The sequence below is a fragment of the Aethalodelphis obliquidens genome, unplaced genomic scaffold (genome assembly GCF_003676395.1).
Source record: "Aethalodelphis obliquidens isolate GAN/ISIS:26980383/991018 unplaced genomic scaffold, ASM367639v1 scaffold2, whole genome shotgun sequence".
Lineage (NCBI taxonomy): Eukaryota > Metazoa > Chordata > Mammalia > Artiodactyla > Delphinidae > Aethalodelphis > Aethalodelphis obliquidens.
The window spans coordinates 87,517,100-87,536,553 of record NW_020837946.1 but is presented as its reverse complement, the minus strand read 5'-3'; the positions used below and the strand labels follow the sequence as shown (position 1 = coordinate 87,536,553).

Genomic DNA, 19,454 nt, shown 5'->3' with positions numbered 1-19,454 from the left:
ATTAGGACACAGACACACACAGGGGGAAGACCATTTAACAACATGAGAGGAAGATGGTCATTTACAAGCCAAGGAGAGAGCCTTCAGAATGAAACCAAGGCTGCCAACACCTTGAACTTGTAGCCTCCAGAACTATGAGGAAATATATATATTTTTAAAATTTAAACCTAAAGTCTATGGTATTTTGTTATGGCAGCCCTAACCCACGAATACAGTGTATTACTCAGAATTCTAAGAATCACTCTCATTGACTCTCTTCCTTGTATAACCCCTTCTGTTTTGAATGTCAGTGCAACCTGTGAATATGATGAGATATCACTCCAGGATTATATTGCATTATACGGCAAAAGGAAATTATCCACGTCTTCCTAATCTAATCACACAAGCTGTTTAAAAGCAGAAGGTGTTTTCCATCTGGTTGCAGAGGAGGAAGTCGGGGATTGAAAGCATGAATCATGAGGGAGCTTCAACATATTGCTGGCTTTGAAAATGGACAGGGTCCCCTGCCAAGAAATGTGGGTGGCCCTTGGTTGTCAAAGGTTGAGGCTGAAGACCATCAAGAAATTGTGGTCCCAGTCCTACAACCACAAGAAACTAAATTCAGCCAACAACTTAAATGAGCTTGGAAGCAGATTCTTTCTCAGACTCTCCGGATAACAGCCCAGCCTTAGGAATACCTTGATTTCTGCCTTGTGAAACTTTAAGCAGAGTTTGATCCCATTTGATCCTAACTAGATTTCTGAACTATGGAATTGTGCGATAAGAAATGGGTGTTATTTTGACATGTTAAATCTATGGTAATTAATTATACAGCAATAGAAAACTGATAATCTCCTCAGTTATCCTCATCAGTGTGTTTTTATTTTTTATTTTTTTGGTAGGGGCATGCCCCACGGCTTGTGGGACCTTAGTTCCCCGACCAGAGATAGAACCCAGGCCTTGGCAGTGAAATTGCCGAGTCCTAACCACTGGACTGCCAGGAAATTCCCAACAATGTGTTTTTAAATTAGAGTGAATATGTGTGTTTTGTTTGTCTGTGTGAGGAAAAATGGTGAAGAGAATATTATTTTTTTCCAGATTCAATTTGTGTATATGCACACACAAAATTCATATACATGCATATATAAATGTTAACCCATATACCTTTTAAAATTATTAGTACAGTAATATATACACATTTATATATCCTTTAGAATTGGATAAAAGAGATAATTAAAATCCTCTATCAGTTGTTAACAATATCTGTCTTCCAGCTTTAGCATATTTATCTTGTCATTCCCAACATCTATCACAGGACCTATTACATAGCAGTCACTCAATTAAAATTTGTTATGCATAAATTTTATAGATATATAGACACATAGATACATTGATAGATACATATAGAGATAGATAGATGGATTATGTACAGGATGCCAACTTAAATGCCAACTTAAATATTATGTGAGATAGGCATGTATGAAAGTCTGGTCTTCACTAAGGGGGAATGTTAGTGGAATCTATTTAACGTCTCTGAACTTCATTTACCTCATCTAGGAGGCTATATAGCATAGTACAGTGTTCAACTGTAGCACTGTCACATAATTGCTTTAGGAACTCTAGCAAGTAACTTCTTGCATGCTTTATTTTTATCCTCTATAAAAGCTGACCATGATTAGTATCATACGGAGGCCACCATTAGCTCATAGAGTGCCTTCATGCAAATTACAAACACTGCTCCCTTTCAAAGATCATTTATTTCCATTTGTAGGAAAATATATATACCCATGCTGTCTGCATTATTTATGTCACCCTGATGCCTTGCACGACCTGAACAACTGTACCCAATGTCCCGCTCAGGGCTGTTGTCAGGATCAAAGGATATAATCCACATAAGGGTCATAGCACAACATCTGGCCCATATTAACCATATATTTTGTGTCAGTAATTGTCATCCTTATCTTTCACATAAACATCTTCTTTAATATGAAATTAGTATCATTTTACCAGGATAGAAACTAAATTAGCATAGGTGAAAGCCCTGGCACATGGTAAGGCATGGAAAAAATGGTTGAAGGACCATGCTTAGTAAGCACCTTGAACACAGTACTTCCTCAGTAAATAGCTGCTGATTGATTACATTCTAGTTTTCTTAAAGAAAATGCACCAATACATTATGGGAACTGTAGTTTGGTAACAAAATTCTCTTTACCCCTTAAGTGAAAATATATAGTATGCCATTTATTTTAAAAATTGAATTGTCTAATATGTGCAAATTTGGAAGTAAAATGTAACAACATTCCCCAAAGTCCCATGTGGAGAAAGAAGCATTATTTTAACTATCAAATTACATCTATTTTATTGCCTAACCCAATTATCAATTGCGAGTCAACAATTATAACAATCTAATATAGATTATAGCAACCTAATATATAATATTATTAATATGCACGCTATGACTAGTATACACCACTTATGAATTTCTACTGTTTCCCTCAGAAAATGTTAGTTAAGCCATCAATCCAAGTTTGTCTTTTGTGTTGCAAATACGTAGCATTGCGGAGATGGACTCCAACTGCACCACTAAATGAGTGTTCTAGATCACCAGCGGGAAGGATTAAGGCAAAACTACTTTTTTAAAATTTTGGAGCAACCCATCATCCATAAATATTTGAAAAAAATAATCTGTAGTAATTATCTACTGATTTTTTATTAAAACAATGTTTTTTCATTTGTATAAGAATTGCACTATGTGATCAAATCAGGCATTCTTAGAGGGTTAGGACCACTGCTGTAGGAATGGGCCCTTTATTTCATCAGAAACTGATGATTTCATTTCATATCTCTAAATAAAGCCTATAATTTCAGTACTCTGGTAGTTAGTATATATCTCCAAGGAAAAGGAGGGATTTTTAAATTGTTGCAGTATTCTTTATATTAATATAAAAAACATGGAAGTGTAGTAGACATATACTAGGATGTTATATTAATCTGCTACGTCTGCCATAACAAAATACCATAGACTAAGTGGCTTAAACAACAGAAATTTATTTCCTCTCAGTGCTGAGGCCAAAAGTCCGAGATCAAGATGTTGCCGGGTTTAGTTTCCCCCAAGGCCTCCTTGGATTGCAGATCTCCACCCTCTGACTGCCTCTTCCTATGGCCTTCTCTCTGTGTACAACACCCCAGTGTCCCTCAGTGTGTCCAAATTTCCGCTTCTTACAAGACACCAGTCAGATGGGATAAGGACCCACTCTAATGACCTCATTTTTACTTAATTTACCTCTTTTAAGCCTCTAGCAACAAGTTCAATTACATTCTGCAATGGTATAATTTTAGGGTTTCAACATGTGAATATTGAGGGGTGCAATTCAGCCCATAACTGATGCTATAATAGAAAGTTAGGAAATCCAATTTCTGAATTCCAGTTTTAGCCTTGTTACCCATTAGCTATGAGACTCTTGACCAAGCAACCTGTTTGTGCTTTAGATTTCTTATTTTTTTTATGGCCATAATACCTGGCCTATTTTTCTCAAAAAATAGGTACTATGTCAAAGGATATTTATTGATTCTAATCTACATGTCCTTAAATTATCAAAGTGCTATACAAGTATAAGTCCTTTCTATAATTACTGTTTCTGAAAGATTGAAATTATTAGTCTTATGACTGTATGCTGAAGTCTAAGACAAGAAGTTTATTAATAATTACTTTTCTCTTGGCAACTCCATCAGAGTTGTTGAGAAGTATTTACTAGTTTGTTTTCTTTCTTGCTTTTTAATACCCAGAAAGATTTGTGCAAGCTGAAAGATTCTCCCCTTTCGTATCGGATCCTTGGTTGGCCAAGGAATAAGGTCAAACTTTTCCCTCCCAAGGCATCATTTTTCAGAAAAGTAAAACAAACAAACAAAAAAACCCTGCAAGATGAGTAGACTGCTATAAGCCACCTTTACTGAATTGGTATCCTTCCACCTAAGCCCTATTTTTACCCATCTTCTCATGAACTTTACTCTTTGCAAGCAATTTCTCCCATCCCCAAAATCAAAAAAGGCTAATGTTACAGAGATTTTAATTGAAAATATTCAACCCAAAGTCAATTATTGTGCCTAAAACTGAAACGGGCCAATACAGCAATTAGTAGAAGGATGATACTTTTTGTCCTACTGAGAATTCCATAGGCATATTATAGTAGGGTTTTATATTCTGCTTTCAGGGAAGAAATAATATAAGATATGGGGGAAGGGAGAGGGAAAAAAGACATTGCCATTAAAATAAGTTCGTAGAACAAAACATCCTTCAGTGCTTCATTTAGCAAAATATGTCATTGCAGAAGCACTTCCGAGTGAAAGTCAAATGTAAATTTTATACACTGACTATAAAGAATAAAACCTCCTCTGGGAAGAAATTTGCTCACCCATGAAAGGTAAGAAGCCTTCACCCCCAACCCCACATGCTAGATTAGTTGTGGATAAGTGATGGATTGAATCATTTCTGAGAAGGCTCCTTGCTCAGCCTTCAGCTTTGTCCCAATAGAGCCCTGCAAGACCATTTGTTTACTATACCTCATCCCTTAAGCAAGGAGATTGTATCAGAGATGTCTCTAGAATTCAATAATTTTATTTAATCCCCTTTATTTTATATCATTTCAAAGTTTTCATTGCCTATAATTTCCAGTCCAGGCTGAGGGACATGAGTTCCTTTTTATCCTATGACCTGTGAACTTGGATCAGAAAACCAAACAGCAGTGGCTTCTTGAAGAACAGCAAGGCCTTCTGCAAAGCTGGTCTTGCTCCACTTCTGTGAATTGTGGTGCACTCAGGTTTATCACCTATGCCTCCAATCAAATTTGCTTAAAATTGCGGAGGCAAACTTTCAGAGACCCGTTAGCACATTGCAGGGCAGGATGAAGGGAAATGTCACCCTCCATCCCGTCCCCACTGTGCTGGGGAAATGAACCAACCTTAGACAGGCCCTTTCAATTCCCAATTATACTGTTCCTCACCTTCCTGTCTCCCCTTCATATCAACTCATAAGTGGAAGTCTCTTTATTATGAAAGAAGGGTCAATGTTTCTTGCCTCTTCATTGCAAAAGAGGGAAGCGTCAGAATAAAATGAAGAGCAAAACAAAAAGAATTGAAAGAGACATAAACTGCCCTCATGGGTCTCATATGCTCTCCCTTTAATCTGTAAGATCGTTTCCGCTTCTCTTCCTAACGAAAAGCTTAGCTCTGTGGCTCTCATATATTAGCTCATTGCAAAGTGACCTCTAAATCACTATTACTTAGAAACAAGGACCATATTTCCGTTCATTTTGTTGTTCTTATAGTCTACTTTCAGTGCCCTATTCTGCTATTTATTTTTAAAGGGCAGTATCTGTTTGCTAATAACCTCCCACCTGAATTTTTGTTTTATTTCTCTGACCTCTGTTAAAGAAAGAAAGTTTAGAAGGAAACCGGAAAAGGATTTCTACCTCGTATCCTAGGGGAAAGGTCAGTGTACGAATATAAGGAGTTCATTAATATCCTCCTATCTAAATAAAGCTTAGAATCCTACAACAATGGAAATGCAGTCAAAGCAATGGTCAATTCATGCAGAGGCATATCTAACCCTAATAACTTACAGCCATTTTCATTTTTCACAAATGCTTCTATTCCTATTACCCAGGAGACATGGTGTGTTTACTGAATTATTCAATTAGAACTGATTACCTCCAAAGTCAGTATGATATAACTGTTGGGATAGCATCTATGTTTTTCAAATGATACCATATTTTTAAATTAGGTGGGCCTAAGGCTTCCTTTTAGGAGTTAGATTCTTCCTTTCCTGAGTATTTATAAAAAGAAGGGCAAGTTGAAAGAAATACAAACTCTGCTTTCACCGATAACAGCCAACTTAGAGGGCATAGAAGGACTGTAAACTCAGTTTCCTCATTTCTTAAAATGAGATAACAGCTACATTTCAGGACTGCAATGTTGATTAAATAATATTATTCATTAATGTGTTTTTTAGCCCTATATTTTAACTTTAGCTAATTCATCAACATGATGTCTTTGGAAGAGTTCTTAGGAAAAGCCACCTGTCCCCAAATAATGTCTACACCTTATTTATCTTAATGCTTGAGTGTAATATACTTAATTATTAAAAACTGTTAATAACTTCTCTTGAATTAGCGTATGTGGTAAATTAACCCTATTGCTAGCCACAACCTTAGAGAATAAAGCCAATCTTCAGTAAGAATGGGAGAGGGGGCAATTAGCGTGCTCTATCAAAAGACCCTCAGGGTAAGGTGCTTGGTCAGAGCTCTGGCATATGGAATACAGGGAGGGGGTGCTGGGTGGAGAGGGGCTCTTACTCTGGAACAGGCACTATTCTAAGCACTTTACTGTGAGGTAGGTACTATCATGCCCATTTTACAGATAAGGTAATGGAGACCCAGAATGACTTAGTCTGTTGTACAAGAGCAAAGATATTCATCTGGAGGAACTGGCTTTGGTGTCAAGCATCTGGGATTCAGAAGCCCTGATCATGCACTGTGCCTGCCACCTCTCCTCAGTGGATGAAGAGGGGAAAAGGAGTGAAGAGACACTGTGGCACATGCTACCTGGGGCCTCTTCTCACCCAATATCTAGTCTTTTTCTTTACTAGCAGAACCACAGATCTTATTCTGGAAAGCCCTGTGGAAATACTCATTGCCCCATACTTTAGGTGATCAGTTCTGGCGAAGGACATCTAAGCAAGAAACCTACTGAGTTTGCTTTCCGTAAAAGTTACTATTCTCCTGACAAACAGATAGACTCAGCTGGCACTGGCTGTTTCTTTTTTTTTTTTTCTTTCCCTTCTCTCTGGCCGAAATGGAATTATCTACTGGGGAAGGTGGAAAAGCCCTACTGTGGCTAAAAGACTGACAGCTCCATGCTAAGAAGTAGAGGAAGCCTGGTGTCATTCTGGAGCTTCCATATTAATCCTGGATTGTCCACTTTTGCACCTTTTTATATGAGAAAAGTAAACCCTTATTTGTTTGAGCTCCTGTGTCTGTCCCTTATGCTCAAATGCAATCTTAACACGTAAGGAGATGTGCAAAAATAGAAGAAAGAAGCCAGCTTTTGCAGAGAATGCCATTTTGCCCAAGTCTGGCACCGTGTGGGAGTGGGTACACACACAGCTCTATGCCCTGTTCTTCCACTTTGCCCAGTTATGCTGCTTCCTGTGGCTGCAGTACCCGGACACGGCCCCACCTCCGCAGCAGTACAGCAGACACGGCTTAGCTAGGACACTGCAGTAGGGTTTGGCAAACTACAGCCTGCAAGACAAACCCAGTCTGTGGACTGTTTTTGTACAGAGTGTAAAACTAAGGATGTTTGGCTTGTTGTTCCATTTTAACTGTTTTACAAACAAATAAAAAGAAAGAAGAATATGCAACAGAGATGACATAAGCTCAGGAATCCTAAAATATGTACTGTATGGTCTTATACAGAAAAAGTTTGCTGATCCTTGCAGAAGGACAGGACAGAGTAGAGTCAATATGAAAATTATTATAACAACTACAGTAAGTCCCCTGCATACGGCCATGTTCCGTTCCGAGAGCGCATTGGTAAGTCCAATTTGTTTGTAAGTCCAATGAAGTTATCCTAGGTACCCAACTAACACAATTGGCTATATAGTACTGTACTGTAATAGGTTTATAATATTTTTCACACAAATAATATGCAAAAAATAAAGAAAACATTTTTAATCTTACAATACCTTGAAAAGCACAGTACCATACAGTACAACAGCTGGCATACAGGGGCTGGCATTGAGTGAACAGGCAAGAAGAGTTACTGACTGGAGGAGGGAGAGGAGGTGGGAGAGGGTAGAGATGAAGGGTCATCAGCAGTAGGAGATGGAGGGCAAGCTGCAGTGTCACTCACGCCTGACGTGGATGGCACAGGTTCTGGCTCCTTGCTGGATTCAATTCTATCTACCCTTTTGAAAAAACAATCCAGGGATGTCTGGGTAGTAGCTCTTTTTTTCTCATCATAGATGACATGGTTGCACTGGATTACATCCTGAACAGCTGTTGTAACCTTCATGTATTGTTCTACGTTCTGGTCCTTTGCCTCAAAAACTAACAGTGCCTTATCGAATAAAGAAAATCTCCTTGCCATTTCCTGTGTCGTGAATCTCTTTGGTTCTTCAGTTATTTCCTCTTCCTCCTGTCTCTCTTGGTGTTTCTTAGCAGTACCAGCTACATTACCACTGCTTTTACGCTTGCTTCTGGACATCCTGGACTTGAAACAAAGATACTGTACTACTGTGCTCTATACAGTACTGTACAGTATACAAAAGCACAACCACTTGTAGAGGATGCACTCACGTGACAATGTATGCCAAACACGTGAACTAATTTACCATGATTGGCCATGTGAATGCACATCCTCATCTTTGAAAGTTCACAACTTGAAGGTTTCCATGTAGGGGACTTACTGTATCCAGGTTGCAAACCTTACCCTCCTATAATGTCATTTTTATACTCCCCGGTTAGTCAAAGAGTCGTCATATCCACAACATGATCTATAGCAGAAGGACTCTCTACGTGATTTTCTGAAGCGGGGTAGTGGAGGGCAATAAGGAAGAAGGAGAAGGAGCAGAACAAATACCTTCCTGACTTAAAAGGAAGAATCTAATTTTAAACATCAGATTGCCAAAAAACATCACACATCTGCTGCAACTGATTGTTGGAAAGGAAGTATCATTAAGCATTCAACAGAAAATCCTAGAAGGAATTATGTATCGAATACCTTGGAATAAAAGCACCTTTCAGGAAGACTTCCCTGTCACAGGGGGTACCAAGTTTTCATTCCACAAATAACATTTCTACTATTCACTTTAATTCTCGTCATACAAAATGCTAGACTTACAACTGGATTGAAAGCACTGAGTAGAAAGAGGGTGATTTTTCCTGATTTTCTCTTCTCATTGCCTCATAGGACCTAAAAGATGGTTAGCCATTTAGACACTTAACAAATTACTTCAAATAATGTAGCAAAATAAAGACTTTCATTTGTAACATAAGGCTAAAGAACCATTTCTCATATTCAACGGTAAGGATAGAAATTATTAAATTTCTCTAATCTCATATTTTAGAAAACTCATCCCAACATGCAGTCAGCTTAGTGGTAAATCAACCCCATTCAAGACGGGTTTCTTTGGCCTTGGATTGCTGTTAGTGAAATCTCACTTCTGCCCCATAAATAGTAGAAAATACCCCTACAACCTGGGCCTAAACAAACACAGAAGAGAAAGAAAATATGTGCCTGTTAACCTCTCAGATCCCCAAATACCTCAATGTCCTTTGATTTTCACTTCCTTTGTTTTTCTGTAGGCATGTTTATCTTCTAACGCATCTTTGTCATCAGCCTCTCACAAGTAAAGCTTTTCCTCCTCCTCGACAATATCTACTTTTTTCCCATTAGAATTTTGTCAAGGCAGAGCTTTCACAATGTCATAATAAATTCTATGCTATATTGGTCCTCTTATCATTTTAGAGGCTAAGTGGATTTAGGAAAAATAAGTGCATTGCATCAGCGGTTTTCATCTACTATTTTGTAGATACAACATACTTTGTCTTCAGATCAAATATGATAACATACTTTTGTTCATACACTGAGCACAAAATTATCCTTCTTAAGAATCAAGCTTCAAGGTTTTTGATTTCTAGTATTTATCTTTCACATTGAATGTATATACATTCATATGATTATAAAATTACGCAATTATTTTATGTAGATCAGTGATGACTGCATACCAATGTTATAAAACAACACGTTACAAAGCACTATGCTTAGGGAAAATGGTAACTGTGAACATCTGGATTGAGAAATTTAAATTTGAAAAAGTCTGATTTTTCCATAAAGCTTTTTCTCTATGCTTGTCCAGATTTGAGTTAGTACTGAAACCACTTATCTGAAACAGGCTAATTAAATGTGGATCCAAATATGTTACTCAGATTAAACACCCAGGTTAAAAAAAAAAATGAGTATTTTTCTTTCTTTGTTATGTTGCTACATTGATATAAGAATTTTTTTTTAGTGTTGCTCTTGAGGATATTCAGCAATTTCGATGCCCGAGAGTAGAATAAGAATGACCAAAATGGGAAAACATTTTAAAACTGAATTCACCAAATTTTATCAAGGAAAATAACTATATACTTGAAAACTGCCAAAAATATCTTGAGGAGGTATGAGTTTCATTTTAAAAACTAGATAAGAAGAAAATCTATCTCTATTTCAATTAACCCACATGCAATTCCTAATTTGAAGCTTCAGTCCGCCAAAGCCCCTAATCTCTGTGAATTGAAGGACCTACCTTTTTCCCCCGAAACACAAGGTGGTGTCTACCTTCTGGGCAAGATGGATACTCAAAACATTTTCAAACATTGTGGTTGAGACACTGACCATTAAGAACAGAAGCTCAATCAATCAGGGCAGATGCTGGCCAGCAAACACAAGCCTAGCTGACTGGCGTGGCCCTGCTTGGTATCGGCCACGTTCCTAGAAGCACAGAGCTGGCACGGGAGGAGGAGTGGAATACTGTTATCCACCCACTTTGGTATTCACTTTGGGGTCTCTTTCCTCTTTGGGTTTGAGTTTTGACCACCAAGGTCCTTGTGCCTCCTCTGTACCACAGATCCTCTCCAGCCTGATTCTCCCACTAATCCCCCTCCTGAGTACAAAGGGAGCATCATTTTTCTCTATTATTCAAAAGGATGAAGGGAACTCCTGCCTAGACAGACCACACAGCCTTTTCTTCTCAATCACTTTTGCACTGTGCCAGGTACAAGTTCCAGGGCATTCCTCCTTCAACCTGCCTTCCTACGTATGGATTCTGCAAATCTCTCTCATGTCTCTGTCATGTTTCCCAACAGGAATTTGATAGTAGGATCAGGGCAAAAATGCAAGACTCCAAAACTCAAAAATTTAACTTTTTAGTCCGATTATGCCATGGCGATCATCCCTTGCATCTAACGAGAAGAAAACTCTTCTATGGCACCTAAATAGGGGAAGGCTTAAACAGTGTTAAGTCCCACTACTTATACAGGTGAAATGTAGTCCAACTACTTATATATTTCATGGGCGGGGTATTTTATTATTGTTGTCTTTTCACATTCCTATACCATCTGCATCCATATGCAGAATTTTGAGATTCTTCTCCTTATTTTCCATTTTTAAACAACTTTGTTAAGGTATAATTCACCTACCATACAATTCACCCATTTAATATGCACAGTTCAATGTATTTAAATACATTAACAGAGTTGTGCAACCATCACTGCAATCTAATTTTAGAACACTTCATCACCTCCAAAGAGACCCCATACTCATTAGCAGACATTCCTCATTCCCCTCCACCCCACTGGCCACTGGCAACCACTTATCTACTTTCTGTCTCTATAGATTTGCCTATTGGGATATTTCATATGAATGGAAACATAAAATATGTGGTCTCTTGTGCCTGGCTCCTTTTCCTTCACATAATATTTTCAAGATTTATTCATGTAGCATGTATAAGTACTTCAGTCTTCTTTTATTGTTAAATAATATTCCTTTGTATGGATTTATCAGATTTTACTTATCCACTAGAGTATTTTCTTATTAATATACTTTTTCCTCTTATCATGCCTAGAACCTTAGCTATGCTATAGGGGTCTCGTAAAGGTTTTCAGAATGAAACTGATGAAATTGGTGAAAATCAGAAATGTAGTAAACAACTACAACCTCTTACTATCGAAAAAGCGATCTGTTCAAATTGAAGAAAGGCAACTAATGCAAATATTCAAGTACCCATATGTCGAGAAACTTTAAAAACACGAGCAAACATGAAGAAAGTGAATAAGCATTGCTTCTGCTTTCTATCACCAAGATTTTCATCAAAACTTATATTGGTTCCATCTATAAGACTTATAAACAAGTAGATAAAAGTGGAAAATGGAACCAATAATTATTATCTCTACAATATCAAGCAATAAGAGTGGTGGATTTTTCTTTTTTCATGTTGATTTCACAGAACTATGTAGTTGCTTTGAGGATGATTCTGAGAAGCTGACATACCTGTTTGCGTGGGGAGTAAAAACTGATATTAGCTGTGCTAGAAAATATCAATATGAAAATTTAGGGGACTCTTCACACTCCTTACAACAGTGGTTATTTAAAAGAAAGTGTGGCAGATTTAGCTGTCGTCCTGTTATTATTTACAATTTTGATTTAGTGGTATTTTTCACATGGGCAAAACCCTTAATGGACTCCCAAGTCAGACACAGTGGTACAATTATAATTAGGACTCATGTGTATTAAGAGTTCTGAATCTGATATTATAAAGTCAAAGAACCTCACTGCATGGATGGATAAATGTAGTTTCTATCTTTCAGGTGCAAGAGAAAACATGTTCAATAATTTGTGTAGTGCCCTAGATATTAATAGAAATAATATGGGAGCTAAAGCTTGATTAGTTCATTATTCCTTCTACATGCTCCTCTGTCTCAAAACGTGTGAGATAAATTATTGGAGAGGACCTTATTCCCTCTCAGTGCTGTGTTTTCAAGGATTTTTTTTTCTCTTCAAGTCAATTTTTTTCTAGGAGTAACACAATCACATTGAAATAACCTTGCATTTTCTTCCCTTCGTAAGTTAATTCACACGACAAAACTGCATTTTATGCTCTCATTCACATAGTCATTTTAAAGGACACACAAACAAAGGGTTTTAAGTTTTTAGGCTATTTGGGAAAAAAAAGAATAAACGGAAACAGCAGTCATCTGTGAAAACAGCTGACATTTAGTTTCAAAGGTAAGGTAAATCCGAATGGCATGAGAACCTTTCTACTCACAGGTGTCTAAAGATTCGTCTGAATCATCAGGGCAGTCTGGGTCCCCATCACACAGCCAGCTCTGGGAGACACAAGTCACATGATCGTGGCAAAGAAATTCACCAGGATCACACAACTGCTGATCTGAAAATGAAAATGTTTCAAAATAAAATATGAATGATCTGAACATGAACACAAGAGCAGTACAAAGATGAAATGTGAGAAGGCAATGCATAAAAGGTCTATCAATGTGGTCCCCATTTTCTGTTCGGCAACAAAGCTAAACCAATTATTTTTCTTATTTTTATCCACTCAGCTCAAGCACTCAATTCTGATAGACTTAACTTTGTTGTGGTCTCACACAATCTATCCTGAAAATAGTTAAGAATTCTATTTGTGTTTAGGACTAGAGGCTTCCTCATATCAGATAAGGCATAGAGCTATCACAGCAAGCAGGTTTTATAGAAGATGTTGATCCAAAGCAGAAGCTCTTGAGCAGAAAAATTTTAGTTTCCTCCTCTGCTCCAAGACAATGAAAAATCAGCAATAAAAATTAAACCTTGTACGTAAACTCCATCTCTTAGTATTTAGTTCTTAACTATCCAACCTTATGCTAGAGCTTCATGCCTTTACATCTGTTAGATACCCAATATCATAATATATTTTTCACTACCACTTTCCAATTGACAGTTTCTGCTACTGGACAGTGAGGGTGATAGTAAAATCCCATAAAGCTTTGTTCTAACTCAGGTTTCTACATTTGATCGTATTCAAAAAGTCCATTATTTTCCTTCCATTGTTTCAGAATATTTAGGATCTGTTGCCTTTCCTCAGGTCCTAGTAAACTCATCAGATGTTGTTTTTTGCAGTATTCTTACTTATGCCCTATAAGTCCATTCAACAAAATATTTCTTTTTTAAAAGTATTTAAAAACATGTCTGAAATAGAAATGTTTCTCACAATTGATGACCTCGGAGTGTGAAAGAGTGTTAGGAGTGTTAGACATTTGATATCACTCATTCTTTGTTATGTATATACAGGAATGATCCAACGTCAAAGAAATCCATCAGTAAATATGTCTTTCAGTATATACCAAATGCATATTCTAAGTGATACAAAAGCATTACACCATAGCTTAATTGGCCTTTTTCCCCTAGCAATCTACAAAATGGCGGCACATCTTCCACTTAATCATTTGATAAGGTACAGTATGTCTTTCCTTTCTCTCCCTCAACCTCTTCCCCGACCCCAAAATAACTTAAAACAAATATACTTTACAAACACACAAACACATCCAGACACACACAAATACACATCTTTCATCTATAATTAACTCTTCCCACTCTCACACTATGATATTTTCTGAAAATTCATATATTTTACCTTATTATACACCATCAATACCACACTCATTACCACTGCTATCATAATCATTGTTGTTTTTTTTCACATTAGGTTGTTTGTGCATACTTTGAATTTGGCCTTAGAGTTGGTGCTATAGAATCAAAGATGTATAAGTCTCAGTCTTTGTCTTGAAAGATGCAGTCAGACTACTTACACCAACAGATCCCAAAGGAAAAAAAAAGTACATCGTATACCAAAAGTTGCCAAATAAGTGATTTAGAAAATAACTGCTAAAAGGAGAGATCACAGGTACAGACAGATGGATACCAATACAAAGAAAAGTCTGGGGATAGAAGCATGATTTTAAACATGGGTAGGCTATGCATAAATGGAGAGTAAATACAGGACATTTCAGACAAGAGGTAGAGTAATAAAAATTGTTAAGGCAGTAATTATTGAAATGCATTTGAGACAAATGTTTTATACTAAAGTTGAAATGACATTCAGGTGATAAGATCCATCTAGGCTTTTCTCCACCAAACATTATGTGTGATATTTATAAGTATGTCCTGGTGTTAGAGGAAAGGGACTTAAATTCTGCTTTAGACAGTCATGTAACCTTTGTAGTTAATGTAGGGAAAGAGCACATGAGAAAATTCAAATTATTTTTGCTTAGAGACAGAGACTATATGATTTATCACCAAACAGGGAGAGTTCTGAAGGTGAAGGAAGACATTAATAATTACACTGGGACAGCGAGTATAAACCAAGTCTATTCCAGAAAAATCAGAATGACTGCTCACTGTACCTATAGCTAGTCTGCATTTGATCTATGATTTTGAGATGCTAGGTTTTCTCTTCCTTCATTCCTCCCAAACTATAACCAATTGCTATAAGAAAAGGGGAAAAGAGATGGTGCCTTGCTAAATGCCACTGTATAGTGTCTGTCTCAGTAAATAATCAACAAGTTATTTGCTGAAGTATAAAGAAATAAAAAGGGCCAACAGAACAATTTATAGTGCTGAAAAATAGTGTCTCAAAAACATAGGTCAGGGACTTCCCTAGTGGCGCAGTGGTTAAGAATCCGCCTCCCAATGCAGAGGACACGGTTTCTTCCTGGTCCAGGAAGATCCCACATGCTGTGGAGCAACTAAGCCCGTGCGCCACAACTACTGAACCTGCACTCTAGAGTCTGCAAGCCACAACTCCTGAAGACCGCACACCTAGACCCCATGCTCCACAACAAGAGAAGCCGCTGCAATGAGAAGCCCACGCATGGGAACAAAGAGTAGCCCCTGCTCTCTGCAGCTAGAGAAAGCCCGAGTGCAGCAACAAAGACCCAATGCAGCCAAAAGAAAAAAAAAAAAAAAATAGGTCAGGGTTAGTAATGAAGAACCTTGAGTACCACAGGAAGCATTTTGTAGATAATTTGAAGCCATGGACAATTACTTAAGAAATGGTATTTATGTTAAAATAAACTGCAAAGTCACCTGTGAGGAGACTACTGCAATTGTCTAGAGAAAAGCTTAAGATGATTGGGGTAAAGTAGTGGGGACTAAAATGGAGACTGTGCTCCAAATGATCTAATATAAGAGTTAGGAATTAGTGACTAAATAGGTGAAAGACTCAAATATGCCTCCAAGTAAATAGCCTCAAAAATTGATTAGATGGGGTCTCAAAACCAAGATAGGACATAGAGATGGGGAAAAAAAAAGAGAAGATATTGTACATGTGAGTGTAAATGTGTATGTGACCCTTGTCATGGGGGCAGTGGAATAATAATAGTAGGAATAATTAGTATTTTTATCGTGCTCTGCAGTTCAAAAAGCAGTGCCACCCCTGATATCTTAATTTGTTCATTCATTTATTTATTCAACAAATATCACTGAGCTTCTAGTATGTTCTAGGGACTGAGGATACAATAGTGAGGAAAACAAAGCAGAATCCCCTGCCATCATAGAGCTTACGTTACAGTGGAGGATAGAAACAGAAACAAAATAAACACGGGTTAACTGCAAAGTATATTAGAAGATAAACACTATGGAGAGATGGGGATTAAGGGTTGGAGACCAGGGTCAGGGGGTGGACATACAATTTTAAATAAGGTGGTCAGAGAACGTGTCACCGAGAATGTGACGTTTAATAAAGGCTTATAGAAGGTGAGAGTGACATCCATTTGAATAAAAGGTCATGTGCTAAGAACCTCTGGCAATATTCCATTTTATATACGTACCACGTCTTCTTTACCATTTATCTGTCAATCCATTTAGGTTGCTTCCATGTCCAGGCTACTGTAACTGGTGCTGCAATGAACATTGGGGTGCATGTATCTTTTCAAATTATGGTTTTCTCTGGATATATGCCCAGGAGTAGGATTGCTGGATCATATGGTAGCTCTATTTTTAGTTTTTTAAGGAAACTCCATACTGTTCTCCATAGTGGCTGCACCAATTTACATTCCCACCAACGTAGGAGGGTTCCCTTTTCTCCACACCCTCTCCATCATTTATAAAATGGAATATTACTCAGCAACAAAAAGGAATGAAATAATGCCATTTGCAACAACATGGAGGGACCTAGAGATTATCACACTGAGTGAAGTCAGTCAGACAGAGAAAAACAAATATCATATGATATCACATATGTGGAATCTAAAAAAATGGTACAAGTGAACTTACAAAACAGAGTCACAGATGTAGAAAACAAATTTATGGCTACCAAGGGGGAAAGTGGGGGGGGGGATAAATTGGGAGACTGGGATTGACATATATACACTAGTATATATAAAATAGATAACTAAAAGGACCTACTGTATAGTGCAGGGAACTCTACTCAGTACTCTATAATGGCCTACATGGGAAAAGAATCTACAAAAATAGTGGATATATGTATATGTATAACTGATTCACTTTGCTGTGCGCCTGAAACTAACACAACATTGTAAATCAACTATACTCCAATAAAAATTAATTAAAAAAGAAAGAACCTGTGGCAAGAGGGAGCCCAGCAAATTTAAGGAACACTAAGGAAGTCTGAGTGGCTGGAAAAAACGTGAAAGTGGAAGAATTGAGGTCACGGAATCAAGGAATATGGTGTAGAGGTTAGCGGATGAAGATCCTAGTTTTACTAAAAATCAAGATGGGAAACCATTGGAATGTTCTGAGTAGAGAGACACAATCTAACTGACTTTCTTTTTTAAAGGATCACTCCAGGTACTGTGTGGAAAATAGAGTGCAGTGAAGTGAAGGTAGAAGTAGGGAGGTCAACGAGGATGCAATTGCAATAATGCGGGTGAAAGGGAGTAGTTGTGCGAATACATGTGTTGGTGAGGTGGAGTTTCAAGACTATTTGATAAGGAAACAAGTCAGATATCCTTCTACCGTCTCATTAAATGTCAGGATCTTACACTCAGATCTCTGACCTCAAAAGTATGACTTTGCAACAGTTTTTTTGAAATATACTGACTATGAGATGCTTGGGAGACTTCCAAGAATAAATATGCAATAGACAGTAACACATTGAAGTCTGAAATTCAGGAGAAACATCAAAACTGAAAACACAGAAAAGAACTGGAGCTGTAAGAAGACAGTGAAAAGGGGCTTCCCTCGTGGCACAGTGGTTGAGAGTCCGCCTGCCGATGCAGGGGACACGGGTTCGTGCCCCGGTCTGGGAAGATCCCACATGCCGCAGAGCGGCTGGGCCCGTGAGCCATGGCCACTGAGCCTGCGTGTCCGGAGCCTGTGCTCTGCAACGGGAGAGGCCACAACAGTGAGAGGCCCGCATACCGCAAAAAAAAAAAAAGAAGACAGTGAAAAGCATAGGAATAGATTTAGATGAAATTAAAGTGAGGTGGGGGAAGAGGGAAAGACAGAGACAGGGAGAGAAAGGCAGCAAAGTAAGAGTAGGTCAGGCAAGGAGACAGAGGAGACAGAAAGTTTAGCCAGAGATACAAGAGAATAAGGTCAAGGGGAAAGAGGATGCACTAAAATCATGAAAAATTTTAAGAACAGATTGAGGTCACCAGTGACCAAGTTCAAGTATGATAAATTCTAATAAGATAGGGTAGACTTGTAGGCTGAGGGAAAGGTGCCACCGAAGGAAGAGAGACTGGAGGCTCCAAAAGGATAGGCAAGTGCAGCAGTTTCCCAAGAACTCACAGGGCTGGAAGTAAAACCTAAACAACAGTAGGAGCACTTGCCCTGAGGAAGAAAGGATAGAAAAATGAGACAGATAAATCATTAGCTGGTAGGGAAGAAGGTTAAGGAATCCTTACCAGGTTGTGGTTCCTCAAAGAACTGAAAAGCAAGATTAGTTTTCGTAATTTGAAGAAGGTAGACTTGGAAAGAGTAGTAAAGATTTAGAATGAGTAGAAAATTGAAAAGGAAGTCAACTAGAAATCTGTGAAAGGATTTCTTTCTAACAGCAATGAGAATACAGTTAAGGTTGAAAACTATATATTTGACAGTTGATTTATTTTCTATGAATGCCCAAATGTTCACCTGCATTGAGCCATAGATATAGAATAATTCCTTGAGAAAATCCCAGAAGAAAGTCCCTTGGGAAAATATGCAAACCACCCATCCTCAACATATATGCACATGTATATAGACACATACACAAAACCATCATGATTCAAAACAACTTTTTTTTTTTTTCAGGAGTGAGACATACTTAAGGGGATTTACCTAATGAGCCTATGTTATCAGCTTGCTAAGCAAGCTCCAACCTTTAAAGGGAGTTTGCATAGTTGCAATTTTGAGGACAGTTTTATATTATCCCTCTAGGAAATAGCAGTTAAAAATAGCTTGCTACAACCCACCTATTTATTTTTCACCTTGATACTCCATTTCGGGGTCTGTTTCTAAAAGCATTGATTATAGGATTAAAATAAATGAATTTTCAGTATTTCAAGGTGATTATTTTAAAATAACATACACTGGATTGAGTTCCTTGAATCAGAAGCTAAATATGTTATGTCTATGTGTATTTTCCATTTATCCTATTTAATGCTTCAAGCTACACTTCTGAGATTGCCAAACTAATCTTATTTTATATGTCTTCCTATTGTATGAAACACAATATTATACACTGTAATTAAAACAAGAAGCTTATGAGAATGTGCAGGAAGTTTCGCTTACATCCCTAAGGAAGAAGATCAAAGCTAGCATTGAGAGACCTTCAGGATGGCAGATGACTAAAATGTGGAGATCACCTTCTTTCCCACAAATACATCAGAAATACATCTACATGTGGAACAACTCCTACAGAACACCTACTGAACGCTGGCAGA

The 19,454-nt window shown here is 37.7% G+C and overlaps 1 protein-coding gene across 1 annotated transcript in view; it reads right to left on the bottom strand.

The window, feature by feature from the left end:
• LRP1B (LDL receptor related protein 1B) overlaps positions 1–19,011 on the bottom strand; it is a 1,467,083-nt gene extending 1,448,072 nt beyond the window's left edge. The window contains exons 1-2 of the mRNA XM_027078335.1: positions 18,999–19,011; positions 12,842–12,964 (exon numbers count right to left, since the gene is read on the bottom strand). Of these exons, the coding sequence (XP_026934136.1) occupies positions 12,842–12,964; positions 18,999–19,011 (136 nt within the window). The remainder of the gene's footprint in view (positions 1–12,841; positions 12,965–18,998) is intronic.
• Between the last annotated feature and the right edge of the window lie 443 nt (positions 19,012–19,454).